Source organism: Sander vitreus, chromosome 1 (assembly GCF_031162955.1).
Source record: "Sander vitreus isolate 19-12246 chromosome 1, sanVit1, whole genome shotgun sequence".
Lineage (NCBI taxonomy): Eukaryota > Metazoa > Chordata > Actinopteri > Perciformes > Percidae > Sander > Sander vitreus.
In genome coordinates, this window is record NC_135855.1 from 27,663,948 (window position 1) to 27,690,810 (window position 26,863).

General features: G+C 39.3%; 1 protein-coding gene across 2 annotated transcripts; it reads right to left on the bottom strand.

Annotated features, from left to right (window-relative positions):
* Nucleotides 1-7,318: 7,318 nt before the first annotated feature.
* kcnk2a (potassium channel, subfamily K, member 2a) lies at nt 7,319-23,410 on the bottom strand. 2 transcript variants are annotated; one of them, XM_078251248.1, is made up of 9 exons: nt 23,145-23,410; nt 20,667-20,773; nt 20,395-20,507; nt 19,531-19,621; nt 19,125-19,242; nt 18,250-18,410; nt 15,898-16,084; nt 15,599-15,738; nt 7,319-11,880 (listed from the first exon to the last, which is right to left on the bottom strand). In XM_078251248.1, coding segments are annotated over exons 1-9 (1,257 nt in total). In that variant the 5' UTR covers nt 23,146-23,410; the 3' UTR covers nt 7,319-11,541. The 2 variants fall into 2 exon arrangements, with proteins under 2 accessions (XP_078107374.1, XP_078107364.1); XM_078251238.1 differs by having other exon boundaries at nt 20,625-20,773.
* Between the last annotated feature and the right edge of the window lie 3,453 nt (nt 23,411-26,863).

A 26,863-nucleotide genomic window follows, 5' to 3' on the forward strand; every position in this document is an offset into this window, starting at 1 on the left:
TTTGATTGCCTGCGGCAGGAATGATTTCTTGTATCGGTCAGTGCGACATCGAAGCTGTCGGAGCCTCTTAGAGAAGGTGCTCCTCTGTTGGACCAGTGTGGGATGGAGAGGGTGGTCGGGGTTATCCATAAGATAAGTTTGTTCAGTGACCTCCTCTCCACCACAGCTTCAAAAGTGTCCTGTTTGCAGCCAATAACTGAGTCAGCCTTCCTGATGAGTTTGTTCAGTCTGTGTCGCTGGCTCCGATGCTATGTCCGATGTATGTATGCAGCTGTAATACAAGTACACAGTACACTCTGCCACCACAGGGTGGAGAACCTGAGCCATATGGAGAAAAGATGTTGGGTATGAGTGTACAGTAGTGTGCGGCGCTAATATTTTTATATCAGGGTGACTGTCAGTGCAGGATACACCTCAGGCTGGTGGAGGAAAATATCTAATGAGACAATTGTATATGATTCCTCTGATTAGAAACTAGAATATAGTTACACTGAATTAAAAGCGTAACGCATAAATTCAGCTCAAGCGCCTGTATATAATGTATGAAAGAAATGTTTAGATTTGGTTATTTTTCAGAATCGATGCCAAACTGACTTTAAAATGCCTTTACCCTACATAGAACCCTGTTTGTTTTATAGATGCTACTGATAATACGTGAGGATGCCCAGTTGATAAATACATTTTATTCATGAAGCATGACCCCACATTTATATTAGTTGAGGATGAAGGGAAAAAGTAATTAACATTTTTAAAAGGAATTACGTGTATTACTAAATACCTGACTTTAATGTCCATACTGTATGTTGCACTGTCCTCTTACACAGGGAAGTGTTCTGTAATCTGACAAGTATTGTTTAATTAATCAGATTTTCATTTTGAGTTTTAAAGACAATGTATAATTTGCCAGTCCACTTTTACTTACTCCAATCCCTGCAGGACATTGGGGTTTATCTGTGTTTAAAGCCCCCAACGTCTCCTTCCAGACAGCGCTGCCTGTAAGGCACTAGGATTAGGCTAGGGTTAGGGTTAGGTGCTTAGAAGTCGTTGGGGGCCTTAAAACACCATCGGGCGACATTGGGCCAAAATTAGCTTCAAGTCCACCTTAATATCTGGTTAAAGTTCACTAAATCACTAAAAAGTGGTGTTGTTGAGGGATATACCAGCTGCTCTCAGCCCTTTATTTGTCAGACACCAAATTTCAAAACGCACCTTATTAGAATTTCCTTTTCAAATAGACCCACGTTTTCTTGCTGCACAGGACGGCCATCCATTGGTGAATGTAACATTTCTAATTCAGGATTACATTTCAAAGATGATGTTTCTATAGCACAAAAACAATGGAAGTGTCCCACAACTTATGCCATTAAATGTCCTTCATGCTGACATGTGGCTGATGTGAAATGTCAGAAATGATGAGTGCGAGTTTCTCTAGGTAAACCTTTACGATGCGTCTGAGGGACACTGCTTTGGATCAATAACATTGATCTTCTCCTCTGGTGCATAGAGCATGACATTAGAGTTATTAATGTGCCGACCTTTTGACCTCTTGTTTTTCTGTGGCTGTGTAAGGACACATTAAGATGGGGACACAATAGATGCTAATCAGTTTCTTCTTGGAGCATCACTGAGGTTTTTACATTCACCTGGTTTGTTCATTTGCTCTCATGTATTCCTCTTTCTTTACTGACTGGCAGTGGGTGAGGGGGCAACAGGGCGAGCTGGGTTATGGGAACAGAGAGGAGACGACACAGTCACACACCTCAGAGCGGATACTGTCCTGCTCTGATGTCTCTGGCTGGAGCTGTTAGCGGAAGCTGCAGTGCCAGAACCAACTCTGGACGAGGACACGGGAAATGAGGGGATGGGTTCGCTGAGCTGTGTTATCACTGGCACTCGGACTAGAGAGTGTATGTTTGTGTATGCGTGTGGGTGTGTGTCTGTCTATAAAACTGACAGACTGACTGACCGTCGATCCCCCTGCTGTATGCATGATTTGTCCCATTCTTCACCCGGCAACACTGTGTAAGCAGCAGTTTTCAGGGCCAGAGGAGAGTCACTGACAGGAAGTGTCGACCAGTTTGTATGAACAGGACAGAGGGGAAGAAACAAAAAAGAGGAGTTTAACTGATGGTAGTGCATTTACAGGGGAAACTTCGGTATTTTTTAACCTGGACCCCATTTTCCCATGTTTATGCGATGTGATGACTAATGGGGTTAATAATTTGGGAAATTGGTCCAGTATTGAGCGAGAGCCCTGCAGTCAACAGCCATGACACGGGCTGCAGTTTAATACTATGAGTTAATTACGCACCATCATTGTACGCCCACTAAAAGTGCTGTGTTTGCCACTGATAGGTTCAGATTATTATTATAAGTGTCTGACTACATTATAGAAAGGACACCAAAGAGAAAATGTATTTCTTTCTTTTTCTAACTAAGTCTCCCTTACAGAGAAGTCTCTTTGTGCAGTCTTGCGGTGGTGACTTGACCCGCATTGTCGAAATCATCAAATATTCAGCCATGACATTGAACATCTTTTAGATAACACTGAGCTACACTTTCTGTACTCCAACACAACAAACTCTTCCCGAGACTCCTCAATCCAACTCTCATTCCTCTGTCTTACGGCAAGAAGTCACCACAAATCATTATTAAGAGAGCATATAAATACATCAATGAGAACCATTTTATAGAAGATGTTAGAAATATTTGCTGGGATAGTGTGTTGAGGCAGGATGATCCAGATGATGCTGTTGAGGCTTTTAATAAGTTGTTTGTAGAGATGGTGGATAAGCATGCACCTGTGAAAAAGAGAACTGTTAGAAATGTGAGATCTTTTTGGATTGTTGAGGAATTGAAGGATTGTATGGCACAAAGAGATCAAGCAAAGAAAATGGCAAATAACTCCAACTATGAATCAGATTGGCAAGTTTACCGCAAGCTAAGAAATGATGTGACTAAGTTAAATAAAAAGAAAAAGAAGATTATGAAATTATTAGTATTATGAAAATGCAATTGGAAATGCAAAGCATGATAGTAAGAAAATGTGGAATATTCTTAATTCAAATCTACCCCATCTTTTCTTGAATCAGGACAATTTCTTACCAAGCCAGTGGATATCGCTAATCACCTCAATAACTATTTTAACAACAAAGTGGAAAAACTTAAGGAGAAAATGTGCCAAACAACTAATATACAATCATATACCTTGATTAGAGATCAAATTATGATAGGAAAAGAATGTACTTTTGAATTTACTAAAGTTGATGTGAGATATGTGGAAAAGTTGCTTCTTAGTTGTAAAGACAAACCATCTGGTGTGGATAATATGGATACAAAACTTTTGAAATTGGTGGCAAACTTGATTGCCATTCCAGTTAGCCATGTGTTGAATATGAGTTTAGAAAAAAAAATCTTTCTAACAACATGGAAAACTGCTAAAATCATTCCTCTACCAAAGAATGCAACTGTACCATTTAGTGGCCCAAACAGTCGACCAATTCGCCTGCTGCCGGCTTTAAGTAAAATCATGGAGAAAATTGCTTATGAACAAATACAATGTTATTTTTCAGTAAATGATTTATATACAGATTATCAACATGCCTACAGAGTTGGACATTCAACAGGCACAGCCCTTACTCAAATGTCAGACGACTGGCACAGAGCAATAGAAAATGAGCAATTAGTAAGGGCTGTGCTGTTGGATTTTACCGCGGCTTTTGATATCATTGATCACAATTTGTTATTAAAAAAACAAAAATGTTATGGTTTCGATTAAAGTGCAATACTTACATACCATACTGTCCTGTGTTGTAGTGTGTTGTGTTGAATGTTGTTAAGTTTTATTATTATTTTCGTTGTTTTTCTTTTAGTGATGTATTGAATGTTGCTTTTTGGTGGCTGTTTTTAATGTAATGATGCACGGCAATGTATAGCTGCACAAGTTGTGGGTGGACTCCAGGAAGAATAGCTGTGGCTACGGCCCCAGCTAATGGAGATCCCAATAAATCAAATAAAGTCAGAACGAGACTTCTCCACGAGCGGGATTTGGTTAGACACAACTAGGGATGCACCGATCCGACTTTTTCAGTCCCGATACCAATGCCTGGGGTTTGTGTATCTGTCGATACCCGATACCGATCCGATACCATTGTTAAATTAATAATACACTGTATACCTTCCACCTTATACCTTCCTTCCACCATGTGGAAGAGACTAAAGGCAGCAGACTTTCCTAACTAAACATTACTTTCCTAACTAAGACAAATTAACATAGATGTAATGTATTGAATTCTTATTTATTTGTATACTTAACTCTTCCAGCATGCGACACACGTGCGACAGAGGGAAAAAAACTAACAAAACTGGACAGCTATTTTGTCAATATCTGGACCGATATCCGATCTTAATATTGGATGGGTGCACCCCTAGACAACAACAAACGGACCGGATCAAGCGAAAGGTAAAGTAAAACATTTGTTTCTCTGTAGGGTCCTTTCCATAATCAGACATTTATAATAAAAATCTGAGCCTATCAGTGGCAAAAACAAGCTATTTTAGTGGACCCACATTGACGGTGTGTAATTGCCCCATAGGATTACATTATAGTCCTATTCATGGCTGCAGGCCTGCTGGCCTCTTTAGGACAACCTGTGCCGTCAGGATATGTATGCTGCAGGGATGTCACATGAATGTATAAATTGTTATATGACTATTAATACAAAAGAATAAAACGTTTGGCTTTCGCAAATTGTTCTCCCAAGTCTTGGCAATTAGGGGAAACAAAAATCAACACAGTAACTAACACAAATAAAAAAAGTATTTAGTTTTTTCCCCCACAAAAGTCCATATGCGCTATCCGAAAAGTTAGTTGTGCCATCTCCGATGCATTTCCTGTCTGCTATTAGACATCAGGAGGCCAAATTACACTCATTTATACATCCAGGGCTGCCTGAATAACTTGCAGCTCTGCTCTGAGAATCTATTTATATCTATTTGTTACATTTACGCTGTTATATCATTATTTTGGCTTGTTCGTTCCAGGTTAGTATATGTAACAGTGAAGTAACACAGTCAGGAAAGTGGCAGCACCTGCAACATTGCGGATGAAAACACCAAAGAAGAAGAAGATAGTCAGGAAGACAGCCTTTGATTGGTCGACAACATTCTGGAGTCAAGATGGCCGAAATAACCATTCAGTTGTGGACTTATCCTTATTTTGTGCAAAGTTTCCGAAAAGACACTACAGTTCCAGTTGAATTCTGGTCTTTTTGGCTTTGTTAGGTGTGTATGTGATGGGTCGGTATGCTTACAGCCAAACCAACACCTGGCATCTGTGGCAGGTTAAATGAAGCACATGTCCTGTTGAGGAGGTGGGAAAAGAAGACTGTGTGGGTCAGTTTGTGTTGTCTGGCTGCTGTCAGTGGGGTGACCTGCCAACATGTCTGAGTCCTCTGTGAGAAGAGACAAAATGGCTGGAAACCAATGGAGAGAGGAAGAGAGAACAGAAAATGAGAAAGGATCGCAGATTGAAAAATAATTGATAAATTACTAGATTGAAGAATTCTTACATATGCATATTTTTAGAGACAAATGAAGGGAAAACCTGCCTGACCATGTTGGCTTGACTTCACACTAAGCTACAGCATCCAGGATTGCCTCCCTGCACACGCCTCCTCTTAGATGGAAATATAATGTTCAATTACACACAGAGTATAAGCTATTTTTAATAACTGGTGTCCCCAGGCTGCTTTTTTACAGCACCTCTCTAGCAAAGAATGGCCTCCATATGCACAGAGCTAAAAACAAAACCCATTAAAATAAAACCAACATAAAAGCCACTAGACGCTTCAGTTCATCTGACTTCTGTATTTAGAAATGTTTTCAAACATTAACCTCCCTCAGGGAAATTACTTTCAAAGATATGTGGCAAAAAGGCAAAAGAAGCTAAATAGCAGTGCTCTCTACTCCATGAAGCTGCTTGTGAGCTTCCTGTGTAGTTAAGTTATAGGGGCATTTACTTGACAAAACTAAAGATTTGCAAATCATCAGCTGGTTTTTAGATCTTATAACAACAGAATAACTCAGGAATTTTACTGTTACACTCGCAATAAATTCTGGGTGAAGTAATTTTACAGTGACTATTCTAAAAGATGGGCAAAAATAATGGGTAGCCTGCATTTCAGAAACTGTTGAATCCAATATCTTGATGTGCAGGATGGACTGGGGGTCAGTGAGTGTAGTTGCTTCTTAAAGGGGCAATTCAGTCTGATTTTAAGATCTCAGCTGCTGATACTTATTTATTTGTGGTGCTCAATGCAAAATGACATCACCAGCAACATGTCTTTTCAAATACAATGTCTGGATTACTGTGGATTATCCACTGGCCTCACTGATAACAGTTTTAGAAGTGAGAAAATAGTGTAGTTAATACTAAAAACTGCCAGTGCTTTTTGTTTTGTTTTTGTAATTTGAGTAAAGTGACCCCTGAAGGTGTCCTGTCCTAGAATAGAATACTGAGCATGTGATGCGGCCCAGTAGGGCAACCTCCCAAAAGCCCACACATAAGACCAGAGGATGGACAAGGTACCTGGGCAAGCAGCTACTTAGTAGCATAAATGGAGAAAATGAAAAGGCGTTTGCATGTCACAAATACTGTATATAGAAGCATGTGCCTTTCTTGAATTTTGATTTATTTCTGTTTGACTGCAACAAGGTACTCATTTTTACTTTACTACTACTTTTCAACCCCTCCAGACATGCAGTAGTTCAAGATTTTAGGAATTTGAAATATTCTTATTTTATTTCTTGCCAAGAGATAAGAATATCAACACTACTCTCGTGTCTGTACGGTAAATATGAACAAGCAGCTAGTTAGCTTAGCATAAATATGTGCTCTATCAATGGAGAAAATATCATGGTGCAATGAGCCAGTGTACTGTAGCTGTCTGTGGATTCTGGTATGTACTTCCTGCTTTGATAACTTTACCTCATGCATCATAAGACCTGCTACCACTGGCCAGTCACACTCATCAGACCACTCTATCATTCAGGAAGTTTAAACTCTAAAAATTCCTCTATGGTTCACTGGCTGTGAACTGTGTGAGAGAAGAGAAGACACTGACTAATGTGCTTCCAAATAGTGGTGAGAATGAGTTAGTCATTGCATGTCTTTAAAGCCCCTGAAAACTGGACTAAATGTTACAGAATATTTCTCTCTACATTTACATAGTAATAAGGGACATAAGGGAAGGGAAAGTTTGAAAAAACATCATTGGTTATTGTTTATTAAAAAATTAAAAACACTCAAAGACTCAGTTTATCTACTCAGGACTGTGTGGGTGTGGTTTGGTCAGATTTGATTTTATTGAATGAGTATAATGAGTTTTGCTAATATTAGCATTACATCTGCAGCATTTACACACAAAGTAAACACTCTTCTAATCACAACTGTACGTATTTTATATCACTGCTGAAGTATGATGTAATTCAACAATTTTGTGTAATGGAGATGGAAGCGCTCAAGCTCTATCTTCTTTTGTTGTCTGGGATTTTCTGTGAGGTCGGCAGCAGTTACTGTACTAAAATGATCATATTATGCATATTCCTCTTTTGGATATACAGAACCAACAGCAAAGGTTGAGCACTTTTAAATAAGACAGCAAACAGAAAAATAATTGACATCTCGTATATTTTCAAGTCAGAAATCATACAAAAATCTTTGTTACATTGTGTTTAGATTAGCTCTATAGACAGTATTATTACAATGTGTTCTCCCAAACTCCCATCAGTGTAGAAACACTCTACAAGTAAAAACATACAGTTTAGAAAAATACAGTTTTCATAATCATAAAAAGCATTACCTATCCAGCACATTAGCAGAAAATGAAAAAGTCTTAGAGTTAGTTTAATTTTAGCACAGCTAAAAAGTATGATTGCGTAACAATGTCAGATGTTTGCTAACGAGATGAAGGCAAAGGCAGGCCAACCGGCCACTACTACTCCAGGGGGGCTCATTGAAGACTCGCTAGAACGCCCAGTATAAGTAAAACAATAATTTCTCACATATACAAGTCAATTGGGACTGGAAAGATCAAATAATTGTAATTGTACTGGATTCTTGTAGCAAGTTTTCTGATTTATTAGGATTTGTACCTGCCGTTCTCAGTGTATAACTGGTATCATATAAAACTACAAGCTGCACCACAGACTTATTTCTAGTTTTCTCTGTCATTACATCATTACAGTTGTCAACCTAATCTATAGCCGTCAGCTATAAAATGGTTTCATACTCCTTTTGTATGTCGGTAATAATCTAAGGGTTAAATTATCTTGCTTGGATTGTTCACACTGCTCTCTCTCAGCCCTGGGTTAAGTGTCAGTTAGACATGTACCTAATGTTACCTAATGTTACCTAATGTTAGCCCCGTTTCACACCGGCAACTTTTAGCCCAAGGCTTTTTTCAGGGGATTACCCCACAAACTCAGGGTTAACCCTGCTCTAGAGCATGGCCAGCTAAGTTCAGTGTGAAAAAGACTTTTGTGTGTCACTGTTAACCCTGTAGTTGTTGTTACAGTAATGCAACATAAAACTAAATCAAAGCCTTCTGATTGGATGGAATGGATAGCATGTTGTTACGTTCAAAGGCTGTTAAATCAAAGTGCATTTTCAACGGCAGGTGTACACACATGGGCATTAAAACTGAATTTATTCTTGTACTACATTGGAACTTTCATGGTCTGTCAATGTGCAAATCCACATCTGTGAATCAACAATCAACAATGTAAACACAAATTATTAGATTTTTCCACTCTTACTCTTAAACATGTCCACAGCAAATTGATTACAGTAGAGATACAATGTTCTCCAAGACATCAAATGTACATATGACAACTGACAATGACAGATAGAGATCAGATACATGTCTTTGTAATTCCAGAGTTGTTGCAAGACATTTTGTATACCATAACCACACATTTGGTAGCACCACTCGGAGAAGGAATTCACTGTGTTATATTATAGCAGCTTTAAGTTAGTCAGCAGAGAGTAAACTGAAGCATTTGCTGGAAGAGTAGTAACAAAATGTATCAGAGGTTATATGATATTTCCCAGAATATGTGAACATGTTCTGCTTCCAGACACTAAACAGATAAAACAGTCAAGCCTGTAACAGTCTTTTTCTTAATCCGCTGAGCCATATACATGATATTATTATAGGAAACACAAAGTATTGGATGCATTTGGCCACATTTGGATCCAGGCCAGTAGAACATCATGAGTGTGAGCAACTGTTTTGTTGGACTGGATAAACACCAACAGCATTGGGCTTATAAAACAGCTCATTTTCTTCAGTTGAAGTATACACAATTGTTACTGATAACACATGAGTAAGTAACATTTGTTAAATCAGTTCTCCACCACACAGTGTGTTGTGCTTTGACTTGGTTTGGCAATATAAAGAGTTTAAGGCACAGCAATGGTTTGACAAATATCCTCATATAGACATTCAGTGCTCTAATTTCTTTTAAAACTACATCCAGAATCAGAGAGACACACTTTGAACCGCATCCATCTTCTTACTCTTCACAACTACGAAAACAAATATCCAATGATGCCTGTTATCAAAACCAAAATGTTGAGGTGACAACATTATCAAGAGATCTAAAGTAAAAGTAAAGACTACGATACAAACAACATGACTGTAGGTCTAACGTGGCAGCCACTGGAAACCACTGTTGTCAAACTTGTTTGCTTATTGGCTCTGATTTAAAGCTACACAGCCTCCAGTTTAAGGCCAAGATAGAGACATAACTCTCTACTGTTTGAAGGGTGGCACAAAGTTGTACTTTGAAATTACTGATTTGTTTTGTTTTTTAAACGCAACTGTGAAAAGTTTGAAGGAAAAGTAAATCAAAGTATGTACTGTATGTGTAACAGTACTGCTTTTAAATATTACAGTGGTTTCTGATAGTGATTATAAGTTACTCTATAAAATGGGCAAAGAGAAAAAGCTTTAGATTCTAAAACATTTTCAGTTAAAGCAACACCAAAGATTCTTTTGTACCTTAAAATAATGTTTCCAAAATCGTTTCAGTGGTTCATCAACTCGCAACAGGGTCACCGGCACTTCTGCATTCGCTTTGCGGCCCTCTATCGGCTATAACTGCACTATGCAAGTTTGCCAGATCGGGTAGCGGATCTGTAGTTCAAATGAGACATTACGACAGCGGTAATGGACAATTCCGCTTCCAACCTGTAGGAGGACCGAAGAGGAAAAGTGCTTAGAACTTTTCCTCTTCGGTCCCCCTACAGTTAGTAATGTTACATTACATTATGCAAGTTTGCCAGATCGGGTAGCGGATCTGTAGTTCGAATGAACTGGACAATGTAATGTCATGGACAATTCCGCTTCCAACCTGTAGGGGGACCAAAGCGGGAAAAGTTCTCTAGTGTTGCTTTAAGTCCACCAATGATGGTGAAAGTTAAATACAGAAAGCATGTCCAGTTTAAACTGCACATACTCTTTAGTTTCATATTTCAGTCTTGGTTCAGGACTGCCATATTTTTTTAGAACAGCAATTTTTTTTACTTTTCCCAGGGGGGAAATCAGATACATACAGCTCTAATATGAGCTCAAACAGAGATTCTCTGTACTCTCTGTAGTTCAATACAGCTGTCTGTAGTCCAAACAATATAATTTCCCATCCTCTCACAATCTTTACATTCTATAGTCATCTAGCACAAAATCAGCCTCTCCCCATCAGAGTCCTCCATCTTTATAGTTCACCATCTTCTGTAACTTTTACATTTCCAATATCACATCCCACCATATAAGTAACGTCTCTTACATATTATTTATTGTTTCAGTTACAGCCTACTGTGATTGTCTGTGTCATTCTGCATTCAGATGGCAGACAGCGACATCCTTAAAAGCTTGGTCGAGGGGTAAAGCTACACACCCCATGGTTTGACCTTTGTTGCATGTCATATCCCTCCTTCTCTATCTTTCTCCCCATGTTTTCTGTCTGCATCTATACTATCAACCATCCAATAAAGAAAGAAAATGCAAAAAACAACTAAATTGTTTATAAGTTCTGCTGCAAACACAGACAGGCACCATGGACATATAAGGTCACCAAATACTGTAGTTTTATGCTATGTTGGAAATGTTAGATTTCTTTGTCCCTTTAGAGAAGGGTTAACTGGGCTACTTTGCTTTATTCCAAGACCTGAGTGAGATTTAGATTACAGACACCCAGTAAATGCAATTTTTCAACAAGATCAACTCATGTTCTGTTTTCTCCTTGCTCTTTGTTTCACTGGGTGGTGAAAAATGTTCTGTTGTCAAAGATCCACTGAAGTATTCTTAAGCAAGGCTTACCTCCCTGCAGAGATGTGAAGATGTCCCTGCTGGGGTCACAAAGTACCACGTTCTCATTTCTTCTTGCTTTGAAAATAAAAAAAACATGTTATTTTCAGCACTGATAACACCAATGTTCACAAATGGAAAAATATCTTAAAAGGTGTTGACCGTTCCCTTTCTACTTGAGGTGTTCAATGACTGTGATATCTCCTCTCTCTGGGTCCAAACCGTTCATGAACAAACCGCCGTTTCTAGCCGTAGGTCTGGTCAGGCCCATCAACTCGGCCTCCCTCTCGTTCCTGTCCCGTTCTTCGCTGAAATTGACCGACACGGTCCTCTTGGGCAGAGTGAGCTCAGGGCCAGAGCTGAATCCCAGCTCCGAGGACAGTTTACGTTTAATTGAGGCGGCGCGCTGGAACTTATCATAGATATCGATGCTAACACGTCGCCGTGTTTCTTTGAACTCTGCTGAGACGTTAGCCGTCCACTCTGCAGCATGAGCTCGGATCTCTCCTACCTGTAGGAAGAGAAAGAGAGAGTGAAGTAAGTAGAGGGTACAGAGGGATGCACATGGATAGCAGGTTTACTTCTTAAAATGTTGAGCAGAGCAAACAATTCCTGTTTTGATGACAGTGCAGTTAAACGACTTAAATATAAAATGAAAATGAAATAAAAGAGAGAAATAAAGAAGAGGAGCAATAGAGTAGAAGAGAACGTGGAACAGCATTTAGAAATAAATTTAGAAAATTATTTGGTGTTTTTTATAAGGACGGCAACAGTGGTTTGCAGTACTATGCATTACTGCAGAACCTTTTCCAGACACCTTCTGGACAGCTATTGGTTTCTATTCAGTTCAGTATAATGGGAAAATCATCATGCAGAGGCTTTGTTGACATTTTCCATCACAGTGAACAGTCTTTTTGACAAAGTTTCTGCATGTTATCTCCATGTGTTTATGCAACTTCATTCAAACTGTGACTGCTCAAATGTTTTACCCATGGACACTAAGACATCCAAGACTCGTATGATGTCCATGTTTGACTATTTTTATTTCATCTTTTGTCCCTTAGTATGATTTGTTTAGATAAATACAATGGCTATAGCATATATATCCATGGTATGGTCTTTTACTTATCTAGAGTACTAGAGTTAGAAACAGTCAGAAGCAACACTTTTGTGTTTTGTCTTCAGCCTTTTAAAGAGAAAATACAGAACGAGAAATAAACGGGGAGTGACGATGTCACAGGAAGTCAAATTAATAACATTAAAACAATCTGCAACTAGATAAGTGCACAATGTATTAATTAGCCATGGAAAATGTGACACAGCTGAGTACACCTTAACATAACAAAATGTGTAATATGTATATTATGAACAGAGCCTGATGTTACAGCATAGACATGCATTATGTTTCAGAGAGTACAATTCTTTTAATCTGATTTCCAAAACTAAAACATTTGAATATGAAAAATTAGTCTAAAAAAAGTCTAATTTCAAAATCATTTTATGAAAAACACAGCCATTGCGTTACTGTCTTTACATTAATTTAAATTAATAAGAATACCTCACTGTCTGTCTGTCTTCAGAAAACCGCAGAATCTGATATGAATAGAATTTTACTCACTACACCGCATTGTTTTTTACTCAATATACCAACTGTCAAGGGCCTAGCACAAAATGTTGGACTCTGTACATAGGTATTCTTTATGGGCCCTTCCCTGCTTCCACCGCTATTCATTCTAGTATCTTTGCGGGCCCTCCTCAAAAGAGGGCCCTGTATACACAGTCCCCTTTTTCATGCCAGTCCGTCGCCCCTGCCAACTGTGACACAAGGCCATGAAATGCCTCAATAAAAATGGAGCAAAACACTAATATTAAAGTTAAGTCACCACCATGAGAGCACAGAACTGTATGTTCTGTACTGTACTTTTTCTACAAATGTTTCGAACACAGTATAATGACACTTAATGGCATGACAGGCCAATTACTACTAATGAATACAGCCAGGTTTTCCAGTGTTGCTTCTGTTTTCATTCACAAATGAAATACAGTATTGTACATTAAGTAAATTCTTCTCCTAAAATCAAAAGGGCAGGCTGACAAAACACTGGCAGATGAGCATTGAGACAACAAAAGAAAAGGCAGACTGACACACAAGAAGAAAGTAAAGTGAAGCAAAAAAAAAACTTTGTTTAACCAGGATGTTTAAGTGCCTTAATAGGACACTAACATGCTTCAGTTTTGTCCTAATGTCTTAAAGGGGACTGGAGCCGTTTTGTTATCATTTCAGGGCAATAAATTACTGAAGTCAACACACTTCAAATACTGCCTCTAGTTCTGTGACTATATCACAGTGAATAATAATAACACACAGACATTGTACAGGCCAGTAAGATTATGACATATCACAGCAGGACTTTAGCAAAAGAACCCATGGGGAGCATTAGTGAACACACCCACACATACACAAGCACACATGCACAGGATGCATCATACTTCACCACTTGTATCATTCAACTAATCATGTTTAACTAATGGGTACAACATGTCATGTCAGCATGTTCTTATTGAAGATACAAGTATTGTTCCCTGAAACTCTTCTATGACAATATGTTTGTTAGTTAAGAACTGGCTTTGGTAGAACTTCCAGCTTACAAACTCTGCTGTGTAAATTGAGACAGTGGTACCCCAGGTCTCATTCAGGTCAGTGTCCAACATAACTAAAACTCATACACACAGAAACTGCAGTAGTGACGCACACATAGATGGATAAGATGTTCTTTGACCCAGATGGTCACAGATGAATGTGCTGCATGTGATCTGGGGTACCTACAATGTTACTTGTTATGTAGGTAAGAATAGTTGTTGTCAATGATGCAAAAGCATCTTCAGTAAAGAAGGACTTTTTTTCTCTAGTCTTGTCTAGCATGAGTTTAAATACTCCTTCAGGAAGACAGGATCTTTAGAGTTGGGTTGGCACTACATGACACTGCACTGTGGTTGAACTGTACTGCTTAATCGTAATTCTCTTCCATCGAGATTCATTAAATGCTTCTGTGTAATTCATCAAAGTCTCCCGAACCTTCTTGACATATCCAAAGTCAAGCTGCTCCTGATTTTAACCTAACACTGGCTAAAATGTATGACCAAATCTTTATTTACACTCACCTCTCACTACAAGCCAAACACCAATGAAATCTAAGTACAACAAAGGTATTGTCTATATCATTCTCCAGCTTTTTCAGGCTACATCTACACTACTACGTTTTCACTTTTAAGCGGCATTTTGAGACAAAAACGATCTACGTCCACACAATAGTTTTAGCTCCATAGCAGAACTAATCTACGTCAACATGAATACATCTGACAATGCATATCACATGACTATTTGCATGCACTAGGCACGCGCATGCTGGTGTAAACAGGAAGCAGAAGCAGACTCTGTGGTTGAAAATCATGGATGTATAAATTGAAAATACAGAAAAGTAAGACCAGGTATTCATTTGCTTGGATCGACAATGAGGTGGAACATTTCCTGCAATGTATGTAAGCCTACCTAACCTATAAGACGGACTGATGTGCATCGTTGTTTCCAAAGGTCTCCGTTTGGGCCCGTCCAGACTACAAAGCAACCCCAGAGTTTTATACCAGCAGTGTTTCCAAAATGTCTAAGTTTAACGGGGTCGAATACGCTGTTGTATTGTGGACGTGATGCATAAACGTAGCAAAAATATTTGTTTTTAAACCAAAACGTAGTAGTGTAGATATAGCCTCAATTAAGGGCCCTGTAAAAACTTCCGTATGTTCGTTTTATTAGGAAACAATCAACTGTATTTGCATAACCTGTGTTATATTTAGAGCACACACAGTTCGATTGGATACATTTTCTGATCATCACACATCATCACACATTGTCCAAATGACCGCTTTCTGGAGATGCTCACGGTAATGGCATATGACTGCGTTTATGTGTTTGGATGGCAGACAGTGGATTGGATTAGAAAACAGTCTTATCATTGAAATGAGGTTAAGAAGAGGGCAAAAGTTGAGGGCGGGGACATGGCACTGTAACGTGAGTAGCACAAATAACCTATGTGTCACTGTACTGAAAGAGACAAAGTGGGTGTAAACATGTACACTGACAGATAAACAGGTATGTAGAGAGAAAACGGTGTTGTGAAAGAATGAGAAAAAGCCAGTGAATGAAGGAGTAAATGAAACCAGCAGTCTCATACCTCTTCTTTCGTCCTCTTGGAGATGACTCTGAGCCAGTCTCCTATCATGCTGAGGATGGCAGCAAAGTAGGCTAGTCCCACCAGAATCCAGAACCATACAACTGGTTTATAGTAATCTAAGTACTCTATGTCTGAACCACCTAGACACGGAGACAAGGGCAGACAGAGACAATGACTGTGACATATCCAGTAGAATCCACCTGGTGAGATAAACAGGCATGATGCAGAGAGACAGATAGCTTTGTGTGTCTCTCTGTGTCTGTCTATGTTGATATTCAATCATTGCTTTGTGTTTGTACCTGCCACAAAGTCTCCAAATCCTATGGTAGTCAAGGTGATGACCACAAAGTAAAGGGACTCCAGCGCAGACCAACCCTCAATGTGTTTAAAGATGGCTGCTGGGAGCGCCACAAACAGCAGGCAGCCAAACAGCACAAACAGCAAGGTGGAGATGACTCGGATCTTTGTCTGACTGATGTCCCAGCGCTGCAGGAGAGAGAGAGAGGCAGAGAAAATCAGCAATATGATGCAACAGGTACCTTCACGACTTCTAGAGATCTGGTCTGTTTGGGATCACTGCAAACATACATGAAGTTTCGATCCTCAGTGTTCATCGTTTGTTAAAGGTCTTTGGAAGTAAGTGGGAAAAAAGTTGAGGAAAGTTGTATTCTCAACCCTGCATGCTAACATTTGCTAATTGGCACTAAACACAAAGTATAGCTGGGAATTGATGAGAGTTTTGCAGGTATTTGGTCACAAACCAAAATATTTGATGAAATGAAATCTTGACCTGATGATGCTGATGGCGCTGAACAAAAAGTCAGAGGGTCGGCAAAGTGATTACAATTCAATTGATCCCAAGTTGGTGTGCACCAAATTTCATGGCAATCCATCCAATATTTGTTGGGACATTTCACTCAAAACCAAATGTCACAGTCATAGAGGAAAAGCCAGAGGATCGCCAAAGTCAGTAGAAATCGTCCTATAGAAAGCATGAATGTTTGAGTAATCCATCCGACAGTTGTTGAGTTGTTTTTTTTTAGATACATTTTTTATTATTTTTATATTTTTGAATATACAGAACAGACAAACACAATTGAACAAGAACAAAAACCCTCTCCCACTCCCCACCCTCTGTGGTCTCAAGGAAAACAAAAACAAACAAATAAGCAAAAGCAAAAACAGAAATCACACCTTGCCTAGTCGCTCTCCTCTAATTCTTGTGATGCTGAGGTCATTAGGACTGGGGGGGGGGCAAGCACTGAGCTATCATTTACTTGGTCGTGGTTGAGCCGGCTAGCCAAATTACTTAATGACGACTCTAAATTATTATTTGCAATTAAGTAACAAGACAATCGGGTCAGTAGGAATTCGACATCCTATCACATCAGATATTATTGATGTTGTTTTATTCCAAAACTTATGCACCTGTTCACACTCCCAGACCATGTGCAGGAAGGTTCCAGTTTGTTTATCTCTTCTGAGGAGTCCAGTATGTCCTATGACATATATTGAAGTGGATCTGTTGGTGATTTGGGTTCTTGGAACAATGGAAAATGTTGTCCCAAACTGTCTCCCAAATAATTGCGTTCCCCTCAGGGCTCAGCTCTCGCTCCCATTTCCTTGCTATTGGGAGTTCTCCTATGGATACTTGCATCAATTTAGCATAGATCTTGGATGCTAATCCTCTACTGAACACTGTTTTTGAAGTGAAATAGTAAAACAGCCAGATGCTTTAAGTGGTGATAGCATTATTTCAGAAATTGGTCCCCAGGGTGCAGTAGAAAACAAAAGCCATCCACAGTATTCACTGAGGATAATGCTGTAGTCTCACAGAGCAAAATGGCTTTGACAAACACACACAAACACTCCCTTACACAATGAACTTTTGTCCTCTGTCCTTAGCCTTAATCACAATATTCATTACTGAGTCCCCCGGGTGCCGAGAGCAGCAGAAAGAGCTAATCGTTCTAAATTACACACTTCTAGCTCACCTAGTAGAGCGTGCGCCTATATACAGAGGCTCAGTCCTCGACGCAGTCAGCTGCTTAAAGATGACCTATTGTAGCTTTTAATCAAAACTAACAATTATTAGCAGTTTAAAGCTTAAATCAAGCCCTCTCAATATGTCACTCAGATGGTAGAGTGGTAGATGGTCAGAAGTGTAAATTCAGGTCAAAGGGTTGGTTCGCCCTGCATTTAAAGTGGACCTCTCACACACACACACACACACACACACACACACACACACACACACACACACACACACACACACACACAGAGACACACACTGTAAGCTCTCCGATGCATTTTACATTGTAGATTTTTACTTTTTGAGGAAAAATGTTTTTTTCATGGTTTCTATATTACAATATCGTGTCATCAAATAATTACATATACTATGATATAGAATTCCAACCATCTCGCCCAATGGATCAATACATAGCATGGTAGTTAAAGCAGATGTCAGCCTTTTGAAAATATTATCTAAAAGCTAGTGTGCGTGAGGAAATTGTTGCGAGACCTTTGATGTAAATTATTCAGGTTAGCCTATACAGACTTAACCTCTGCAGACAATACACTTATGTGAATTCTCCTGTGAAATACAGTGTCTGTAAACCCTACGTGTTTGTATGTTACCGCAGACTCACCACAAACATTTTCTCCACTCTGGCGATGCCCTTGCCGAATATGGTGCCGAGCTGATCTCCTACACCAGCCAAAAGGAAGCCAAACAGAGGTATCCCTAGCAACGCATAGACAATGCAGAAGATCTTTCCACCTTCTGTGTGGGGAGAGATGTTCCCAAAACCTGCAGAGAGGACAGAAAGAAACAAAAGACTGAGAATATACATCACCATTTCATGCTTCCCACAACAGTGAAAACACTTGTCGTGATAAGTGAAACTACCAAGAGATGCAGTATCTATTTAGCAAGCTAAACCATGTCATCAGATGGTCTGATATAACAAAGCAACAGGTGAGATGAATCCCTAATTGTCTACTTGTGTTTGTACACGTGTTAGATCATTTTGTTGGGTCAAAATGTCTATCTTGTTCGTTTAGATTGTACCCTCTGAACCTCTGAAGTAACAGATTAAATGGTACCTTCTACAAGTAGGTGTGAGTAAGTGATAAAAGAAGAAAATGGAAAAAATAAGGGTCATAAGAGGAGTGTGTATGTAAACAGCACTTAGTACTAGTTGGATTAAATCCAGGAAGCACACATAGAATCAGTGACCCCTCCACTTCTCACAGCAGTAAGTCAGATTACATAAGTGACCATAACAGCTTTATTCTGATGAGTTTGACATAAATGCAAACAAAACACGTTTGCTCACTTGAAAGGACATTTAAATAATTTGAATTCATACCGAATTCATACTTAGGTGGGTAACACATCAGATATTCACACCAGAAAATCAGCTACGTGAGGTAGTCCTTAATCAGTCTGAACCAATGGTGGTCTAAATAAACACAGAGATGGTGTATGTCCCTCATGTGTGTGTGCGTGTGTGTGTCCTACCGATGGTTGTGATCACAGTTCCAGCAAAGAAGAAGGCAGAGCTCAGGTCCCACAAGCTGCTGTGGTTGGTCAGTGTCCCTGCAGGGTTCACTCCTGAACGGATAGCAGACACAACTTGCTGGAGGGGAGAGAGAGAGAGAGAGAGAGAGAGAGAGAGAGAGAGAGAGAGAGAGAGAGAGAGAGAGAGAGAGAGATTTGTGTTCAAATTTATGTTTAAGTTCAAAGATTATCAAACAGTTAACATTGGACTGGGCTAAACTCTCTGTGGCTCCACATTTCTTCCTCCTACTCCTGTGAAACTGTATGAGCTGTCCATGGTGCTGAAACTACTGCCGCTGTGATGAATTACAACTGTGTACAACACATACAAAACACAAGTATTTGCAGTAAGAGAGGTCAGTGTCACCTTAACCAGCTCCTCTAGTTGGCTCTGGTTGACACAGGAGTGTCTGGACAGGAACTCCAGCTTCTGGGAGAGGATGGCCAAACGCTGGGCACTAGGAGAGAGAGAAAGTGTGTGAGGCTTAAATATATTTGTAATTATGTTTTCATATTTTATTATAAGAGTCCCCCCTTCCTCAACATCCTTATTTTGAATTAGTGTACATCTAGTGTCAATGATTAATAACTGTACAGCAATTTCTCGTTAATTAAAAAGTGCTGATTTAGTTTAAACTGTAAAAAAAAAACTTTTTTTAGTTAATACTGTATTTTGGCTCTCAGCCATTCAGTGAAAAGCAAACTAGCAGCAGCACTTTGAACTCTGTTACTAAAGGAAGTGTAAAGACTTCTGATAAGAACCAATGTGCTTAATAACCTACATCTATTCTGCAGTTGTCTAGTAGAGCACTAGGACTAATATTTTTCATTATCTTTAGTATTTAGACAAACATCAATTATCAGAGGGGTTTCAGTTTTTGTGGAAAATTGCAATTAAAAATAAATGTACATTTAAACAGTTGATAACTATAAAGACAACATTTATTTTCACAATAAAAGAAATATATAAAATGGGTCAATAATGATATGGTATTAATGCATGCACATTGCACTTAGCAGGCTCAATACGTGCATTGAAGAAGAAGAAGAAGAAGAAGAAGAAGAAGAAGAAGAAGAAGAAGAAGAAGAATTATGTTAGTAGACAGAATGTCAATAACAGGGGTATGATTGGTAAATTGATGGATGGATGAATAGAGGATGAATGGATGGGTGGATGGCTTTCCTGGAAGTGAGTCAGACAGACAGGTAGATGTATATTTAACCTGCCTACCTCTCATGAGGCTGCTCCAGGGATCTGAAGACTGCTGCTCCCATCACCAGGTACAGAACCACCAAAAGAAAGATGGCTGTCACCGTCTTCCATTTCATCACTGTGGCAACCACCTACAACCCACATACATACAGGAGGTCTCCTGAAATAAACCTTTTTTAAAAGAAGAAAAAAAACTTCCCCCACCCCCACCTCTGCGGAATAAGCACCTTGTGAAAAAAAAAAATTACTTTTAAAATCTGGTTGTGTAACTTCTCTCTTTTGTCTCTCACCTCACTCTCCTCCTGGGGAGTCAGTGTGATTGGCTTTGTGGAGAAGGAGAGGCGGGGCTTGGTGTTGTGAGTGGCGGATTTAGGGTCCAATAAGTCTGGAGCTGCCACTGTCAGGGGAAATTAGAAAATAGCATTGAGATTTTCTCACCACACATTTCTTCCCCTCGCTGTGCATCTTTACTGTAATGTAAGTGGATGGATGTGGTTTGAAAGATAGAAAAATGACAAAGCAAGGATAAATAAGGATTATAGAGTTTGTTGATCTGTCTGGTGAAACAGAAAGGGATGGAGAAAGAGGGTGCTGAAGTGTGTGTAGTTGGTGAATGAACTGCTTTAATGTTTATAGTCCTTTGATGCAGGTGAGTATAAGAGGTGTGCTGTGGTTTTTGTTTAATCATGCAACTTCTGTTTACCAGGCCAGGTGACTAAACTATAGTAGTTATTATTAAATATATTTTGCAGTTGTTGTTCAATTCTGATATAATCTGTGTCCAGTCAAAGAGAGGAAATGAGAGATAGTTTAGAGGAAATAGTTTCCTCAGTTTCTCCAATCAGCTTAAATGTTGATTGTCTTGACTCTTGACTCACTTTTATGTACTTAATTATTTTGGGAATATTACATTATTACCATAGGATTACATTAAAATCAGATGGTCATTATGTAACACATCCTTGCCAATAAAGCTTAATCAGACTGACATTACTGTAAGTTTGGAGAGGAGAGAGAAGGAGAATGTATATCAGGGCTGGACAATATACTGAGACATGCAGTATATTGATAGTGCAATGTCATCTTTCAGTAATCATACAATCACAAATAAGAATGGTATTTGAATAGCAGACATAATGAGAGACTGAGAGATATTCTCACATTAAGGTGATCCCAAATGTAAAGGCAAAACAGTATCAGACACAATTACAGTGCTTTGGAAATAAGAAAATATGTTATGATATAAGACATTTTGTCATTATTGCTCCAGAACAATTGTCTCAGTAAGGTTAAGTTCCCAGGGATGTCCCTGTTCATACAGTTTTATGCCCATCTGCAGTGGATCGTGTCAAGTGTTCCACAACAATCAGAGGGATTGCAAATATCATGCATCTTCTAATAAAATATAAATGTCTGGGCCAATAACAGTAATAAAACAGCTAAACATATTAGTTTTAATACTTGAGCTACTTGTTTTATGATAACAAGACAACCACCTATTACGTTTGAGTCTGGTAGAGGGAGCACTAAATGGCCAATCCGATTCTGGTGGGGGGGGTCTGTGGCACCCTGGACACCCTGGTGGCCCCGCCTCTGCCTATTGTGTAGAGTAGACCAGAGTATGCTAGTGTGTGTGTGTGTGTGTGTGTGTGTGTGTGTGTGTGTGTGTGTGTGTGTGTGTGTGTGTGTGTGTGTGTGTGAGAGATGTTTGGAGAGAGGGATGAGGGGAGGAGTAGAGAAAAAATAGCAGCAGCCGGGAGGGGAGGATCACTCAGACAAAGGCGGAGAGAAGTGAAGTTTTGATCCAAAAAAATGTAATTAATGAAAATTGATGCTACAATTGGGCAGAGATGACATTTCGAAACCCCAAAACTGTTAAGGCCAAAGGAACATTTTAACAACAGACATCAATCAAATTATATTGTATAACTGTGCTTTCTTTCTTGATTAAAATAAACTACACAACATAATACTAACCCAAATGAACGTTTGCATTTTAGTCCACAATATATTCCCGTTGCAGGTCACGGGTGACACTATGTGACAAACTGAGATAACAAGCACTGATTTATTGTAAGCCTTTTTCTTTGAAAGAGTCAGTATTTATATTGAATATTCCAAATTCTATCAGGATGAGAATAACAAAAAAGATCAAAAGCACTCAAGTTGATTACCTCCCACATAAAGATTTGACCAAAACATATACAGTATGAAATAATCTTTCATCAGGGTCACCTTAGATGCACTCTCTTTTGCACAACACACAACTCAGTGGTCTAATGGGAACTGAGATTAGGTGGTTTTAGTAAAAAGGAAAAAGGATACTGAGCTTCAGAAATAATTTAAAAGTATATCAGAATAATAGAATAAGTGAGTGTAACAACTGAGACTCCATATGTTTAGGTGCTTTTGAGAAGTCGAAGTATTTTAGCAGAATACATATTTAATGGATTAATACAAACATGTGCGGCTGTGCAGAAAGCTGAGCTGCTGAGTCAAACCCAATCACTCACACACACCTTCATCTCTCACTCGGTGGAGAAGTAAGACAAGTGAAACAACTTGCATGAACCAGCTACATGTTATTTCTTACTGAAATATGTATTTTTAATATTGTATTAAAAAATATCTTAGATGGGATGGAAAACATTTTTTTTTTTTTTTTAAATAATGCAGCCAATTTGAAGAGTGAGCAGCGATGAAACTTGTTCACAAACTGCACCAGATTATGAATAAGTTTGAGAACAACTTCTCTCTCTCCTACTTACTCCTTGTTGTTTCCTATCCGATGCCCTCCGCTCTCCTCTTCTCCTCATCCGACGCTCTCACTGCGTTTAGGGGAATCTTTCCTCCTCTGCGTGACTCCTCCCTGCGGTGCTGAAGCGGGGGGACGAACAGGCGCTCCGTTTTACCGCTGATCGGACACTGATGCTGCGCTAGCAAGGTGCTTTTATTTCACCCACATTTCACTGCAAAAAGCTTTCTCTGCTCGTTCTTTTTCAGTTCTCTACTAACAACCGCTCCGCTCCGTCTGCGCTCTCGCTTTTGAGCGCACCGGTGCAGTGTTGGGATAACACCGAGAGGGGTGGAGAGAGGAGGGAACAGGGAAGGGTGGAGGAGCGGGACACAGAGAGGTGGTTCCCAAACCGAGAGGGAGGTCATTTTACAGAGTTTCAGTCCCCATCTACATCTATTGTGACTTTACTGCATGTTATGTCACTATAGGAAATTTACTATTTAAGTGATCATTTGGCCATGCACACACAATATAACGCCAGACCAGAGAACAACACAGAGGAGGCTAGTGATACAGTTAGAGGCCCAGGTGGTTCTGCTGTACTTTTAGTCTTATAGTGACAGTTTAGACCTTCCTGGTTTCCAACCTTTTTGGCTTGTTACGCCTAATAATGAGCCAGCGTCTACTTGACCCATGGTCACAAATTGCATATATTGCTTAAGGTGTGAACAGCTCCACCAAAAAGTGATATATTTCAGAACTTGTTTAATCTGAATAATTGTTGGAGGTCAGAATAGGTCAAACTATAAAACTTGTAGAACAGTTTCTACAGAGAAGAATGTGAGAAAGGATTGAAACAGGTGGTCACCCACTGAGGTGATCAAATATGCAAAAATCAGATGGTCATGTTACTTGAATTTAATTGGAGACTATAACTAAAAGCTTGCTGTCTTAAAATAAGTTCCAACACTAACAAGTGTGCTGGAGAATCTGCAGACAACCTGTTTGGCCTTCACCCTCTGATTGAAACCAAAGTTGGCAACTTACCGGTGTAAAGATTGCAGAGTGCTATGTGTGTTGGTGATCGAAACAGTCAAATGGTTGAATCACAGTCTGCTGTTCAGACTAATGAAGGCCCTGGAGGTGTAGAGGCAGAATTGAAATGAGGGTGTACATGGTGTTCAATAGTAGAATAAAGTGTTTGTATAAATACTTAGAGTGAATTCCCTTTCATGCCTCAGCATGTATTGCAGTTTTTGTATCGAACACCAAATCTACCTGTATTCTGTCCATTTGTTTAAATTTGTGTTAATACAGTATTTTCAGCTGCTTTCTGAGATCATCTGTCAAGTTTCCACATTTACTAAAAAACAATGTTGCTTTTAATGAGTGGACAATCAAAAATGATCACTAAAAGTAATAATAATGAACACTGATCTGGTATCATCCATCTCTCATGCTCCACTGGTCTCGCTCTCTTTCTTTTTCTTTCCATCCCTCTTCCCTCCCTCTGTCTCTCGGCCCCTGATGAGAAATTAATAGCAGTTTAAGTGTTCATGTTTCCACCTCATGACTCCAACATCTAAACATTAATTACATGCCTATTTATACAGCTAAAGATAGACAATGTGTGTGTCTGACTGAGTGTGTGGGGGTAGTTGGTGTATTTGTGTTATTGTTGCATGGTAAGTAATTAGTTTTTGTGTATATAAGCGTGTATGTGTGTGTGCGTGTGTGTGTGTGTGTGTGTGTGTGTGTGTGTGTGTGTGTGTGTGTGTGTGTGTGTGTGTGTGTTAGGTTAGGTTAGGTTAGGTTACTTTATTGGTACACGTAGGTAAACTAGTTTTACAGTCTAAGAGGCAGGACATCCTTAAAACTTTGTAGACCACAACATAACATGCAACACACAAAACATTAAAACATATAAAAACAGGTAGTGAAACATAGAAAAAAAAGGAATAGAAAACAGTACATGACCAAAAATGTGTGTGTGTGTGTGTGTGTGTGTGTGTGTGTGTGTGTGTGTGTGTGTGTGTGTGTGTGTGTGTGTGTGTGTGTGTAATAAGAATTATGGTCTCGCCTCACCTTTCTTAATTTGTCCAAGCATCTGCTGCTTAGTGCAGCCAGAGGCTGGTGAGCTATTACACTTTTTTTAACCTTTATGTATTCAGGGAAGGTTCTCTGAGATGAAGCCTCTTTCTTGCAGGAACACACTGATCACATTCACAAAGTTACACACATTCACACCTAGAAGCAGCCCAGTACAACCACAGTCTGATCTGCTGGCCACTGAGCAGCTCCACTGGAGCGGTTGGGGTTAAGGGCCTTGCTCAAGGGCTCAAGGGGAATGAGGGAGGGGCAGGTGCTGCTCTTTCACTTTCCCCACCCAGATTAATCCTGTCGGTCTGGGTTACCTCCCGACACCTCCCGGTCACAGGCTAGGCCACAACTGCCCAGAGATTTGCAGTGATTTTGCTGGTTAGTTTCATACTTAACTGAACAGCTTGGACGAGCAACAGACTGATCGAGCTACTGAACTGAGGACAGTCTGAATCAGCGCTGAACATCAGGTTGTGCAAATTTAGTGTTGTAAAGTGCATTTGAACAGTGCAGCGACTGCTTAGCTTACAAAAAAGTGAACCAACTGCAGTCAGTGACTACAACTGAACAAAGTGAATCGAATCAGCAAAGTGTTTCATAATTTCCACCTCTTCTATGCTGTAGGCACAATGCTAAACCAATATGGCTAATTATTCCTTTGGACTAATGCTGACGTGCTTCTTCTTCCATCTTCCCCCTCTTCAGATTCATGGTGTGTTCCGGTAGTGGTTTAACAAGCGCTTATACTAGCTATAGTTCGTCATGTAATCCATTCTAATAAACATTGAGTAATTGGACATTACCTTGAGATGATCAATGATGGCCACTCAAGATGCACGTTACCCAGAATTCATTGTGATCTTTATTACGTCCTAAGCGCAACAGAACAGAAAATCAAGCAATAAGTGCAAACAAACACAAAGACGTTATTTATCAGATTAACTGTACAATAACATAGTTAAAGGGAAACACTGAATGCAATGCCAATGGCCATGCCTTACCTGTCTGCTCATTCATTCATTGGCCTGCAAGTTTACGTAAAGAATAGTTTTCACAACCGGTTTGCCATTGTTTATCAACTTCTAATTTATTTCATGCGCAGGTTGTTTACGATGTGTCCATTTCCTGCATCTGGTGTCTCTCTCTTTTTGCTGCTCAGTCAAAACAGTAAACTTGTAAACTTAGATCTCATGTCCTGATACTCTTCTCTCATGTGAACTCACTGGCTGAATTAGTACATTGTTACATACTTTTAGTCTTCACATTGTTTAGTTAAAATTAATTAAGTACCAATTCAAATTAATCCAGTATGAACACATTTCCATATTTTCTATTTGTCTACTTCACACAGGGTGGTCCTCTGACAAAAAAAAACTGATGACTAATGCTTAACAGAAATATTATTTCAGTTGTGTTTTACGTGCCTGTGTGTCTGTACATCTTTGTGTCTCGTGCTGCAGCTAATTTAGAAATTGATTGCTTAATACACTCAGTCTGGTGTGTGATAATCAGTGATGCTGATACTTAGTCACAGTCAATTTACACAGCACTGACCAAATATAGAAGTCTCATTTCAGCTTATTTTCCATAATTTGTTATCAGTGTTATGCAGTCTATCTGAAGGGTAAAAAAAAATACAATTTTTCTGCT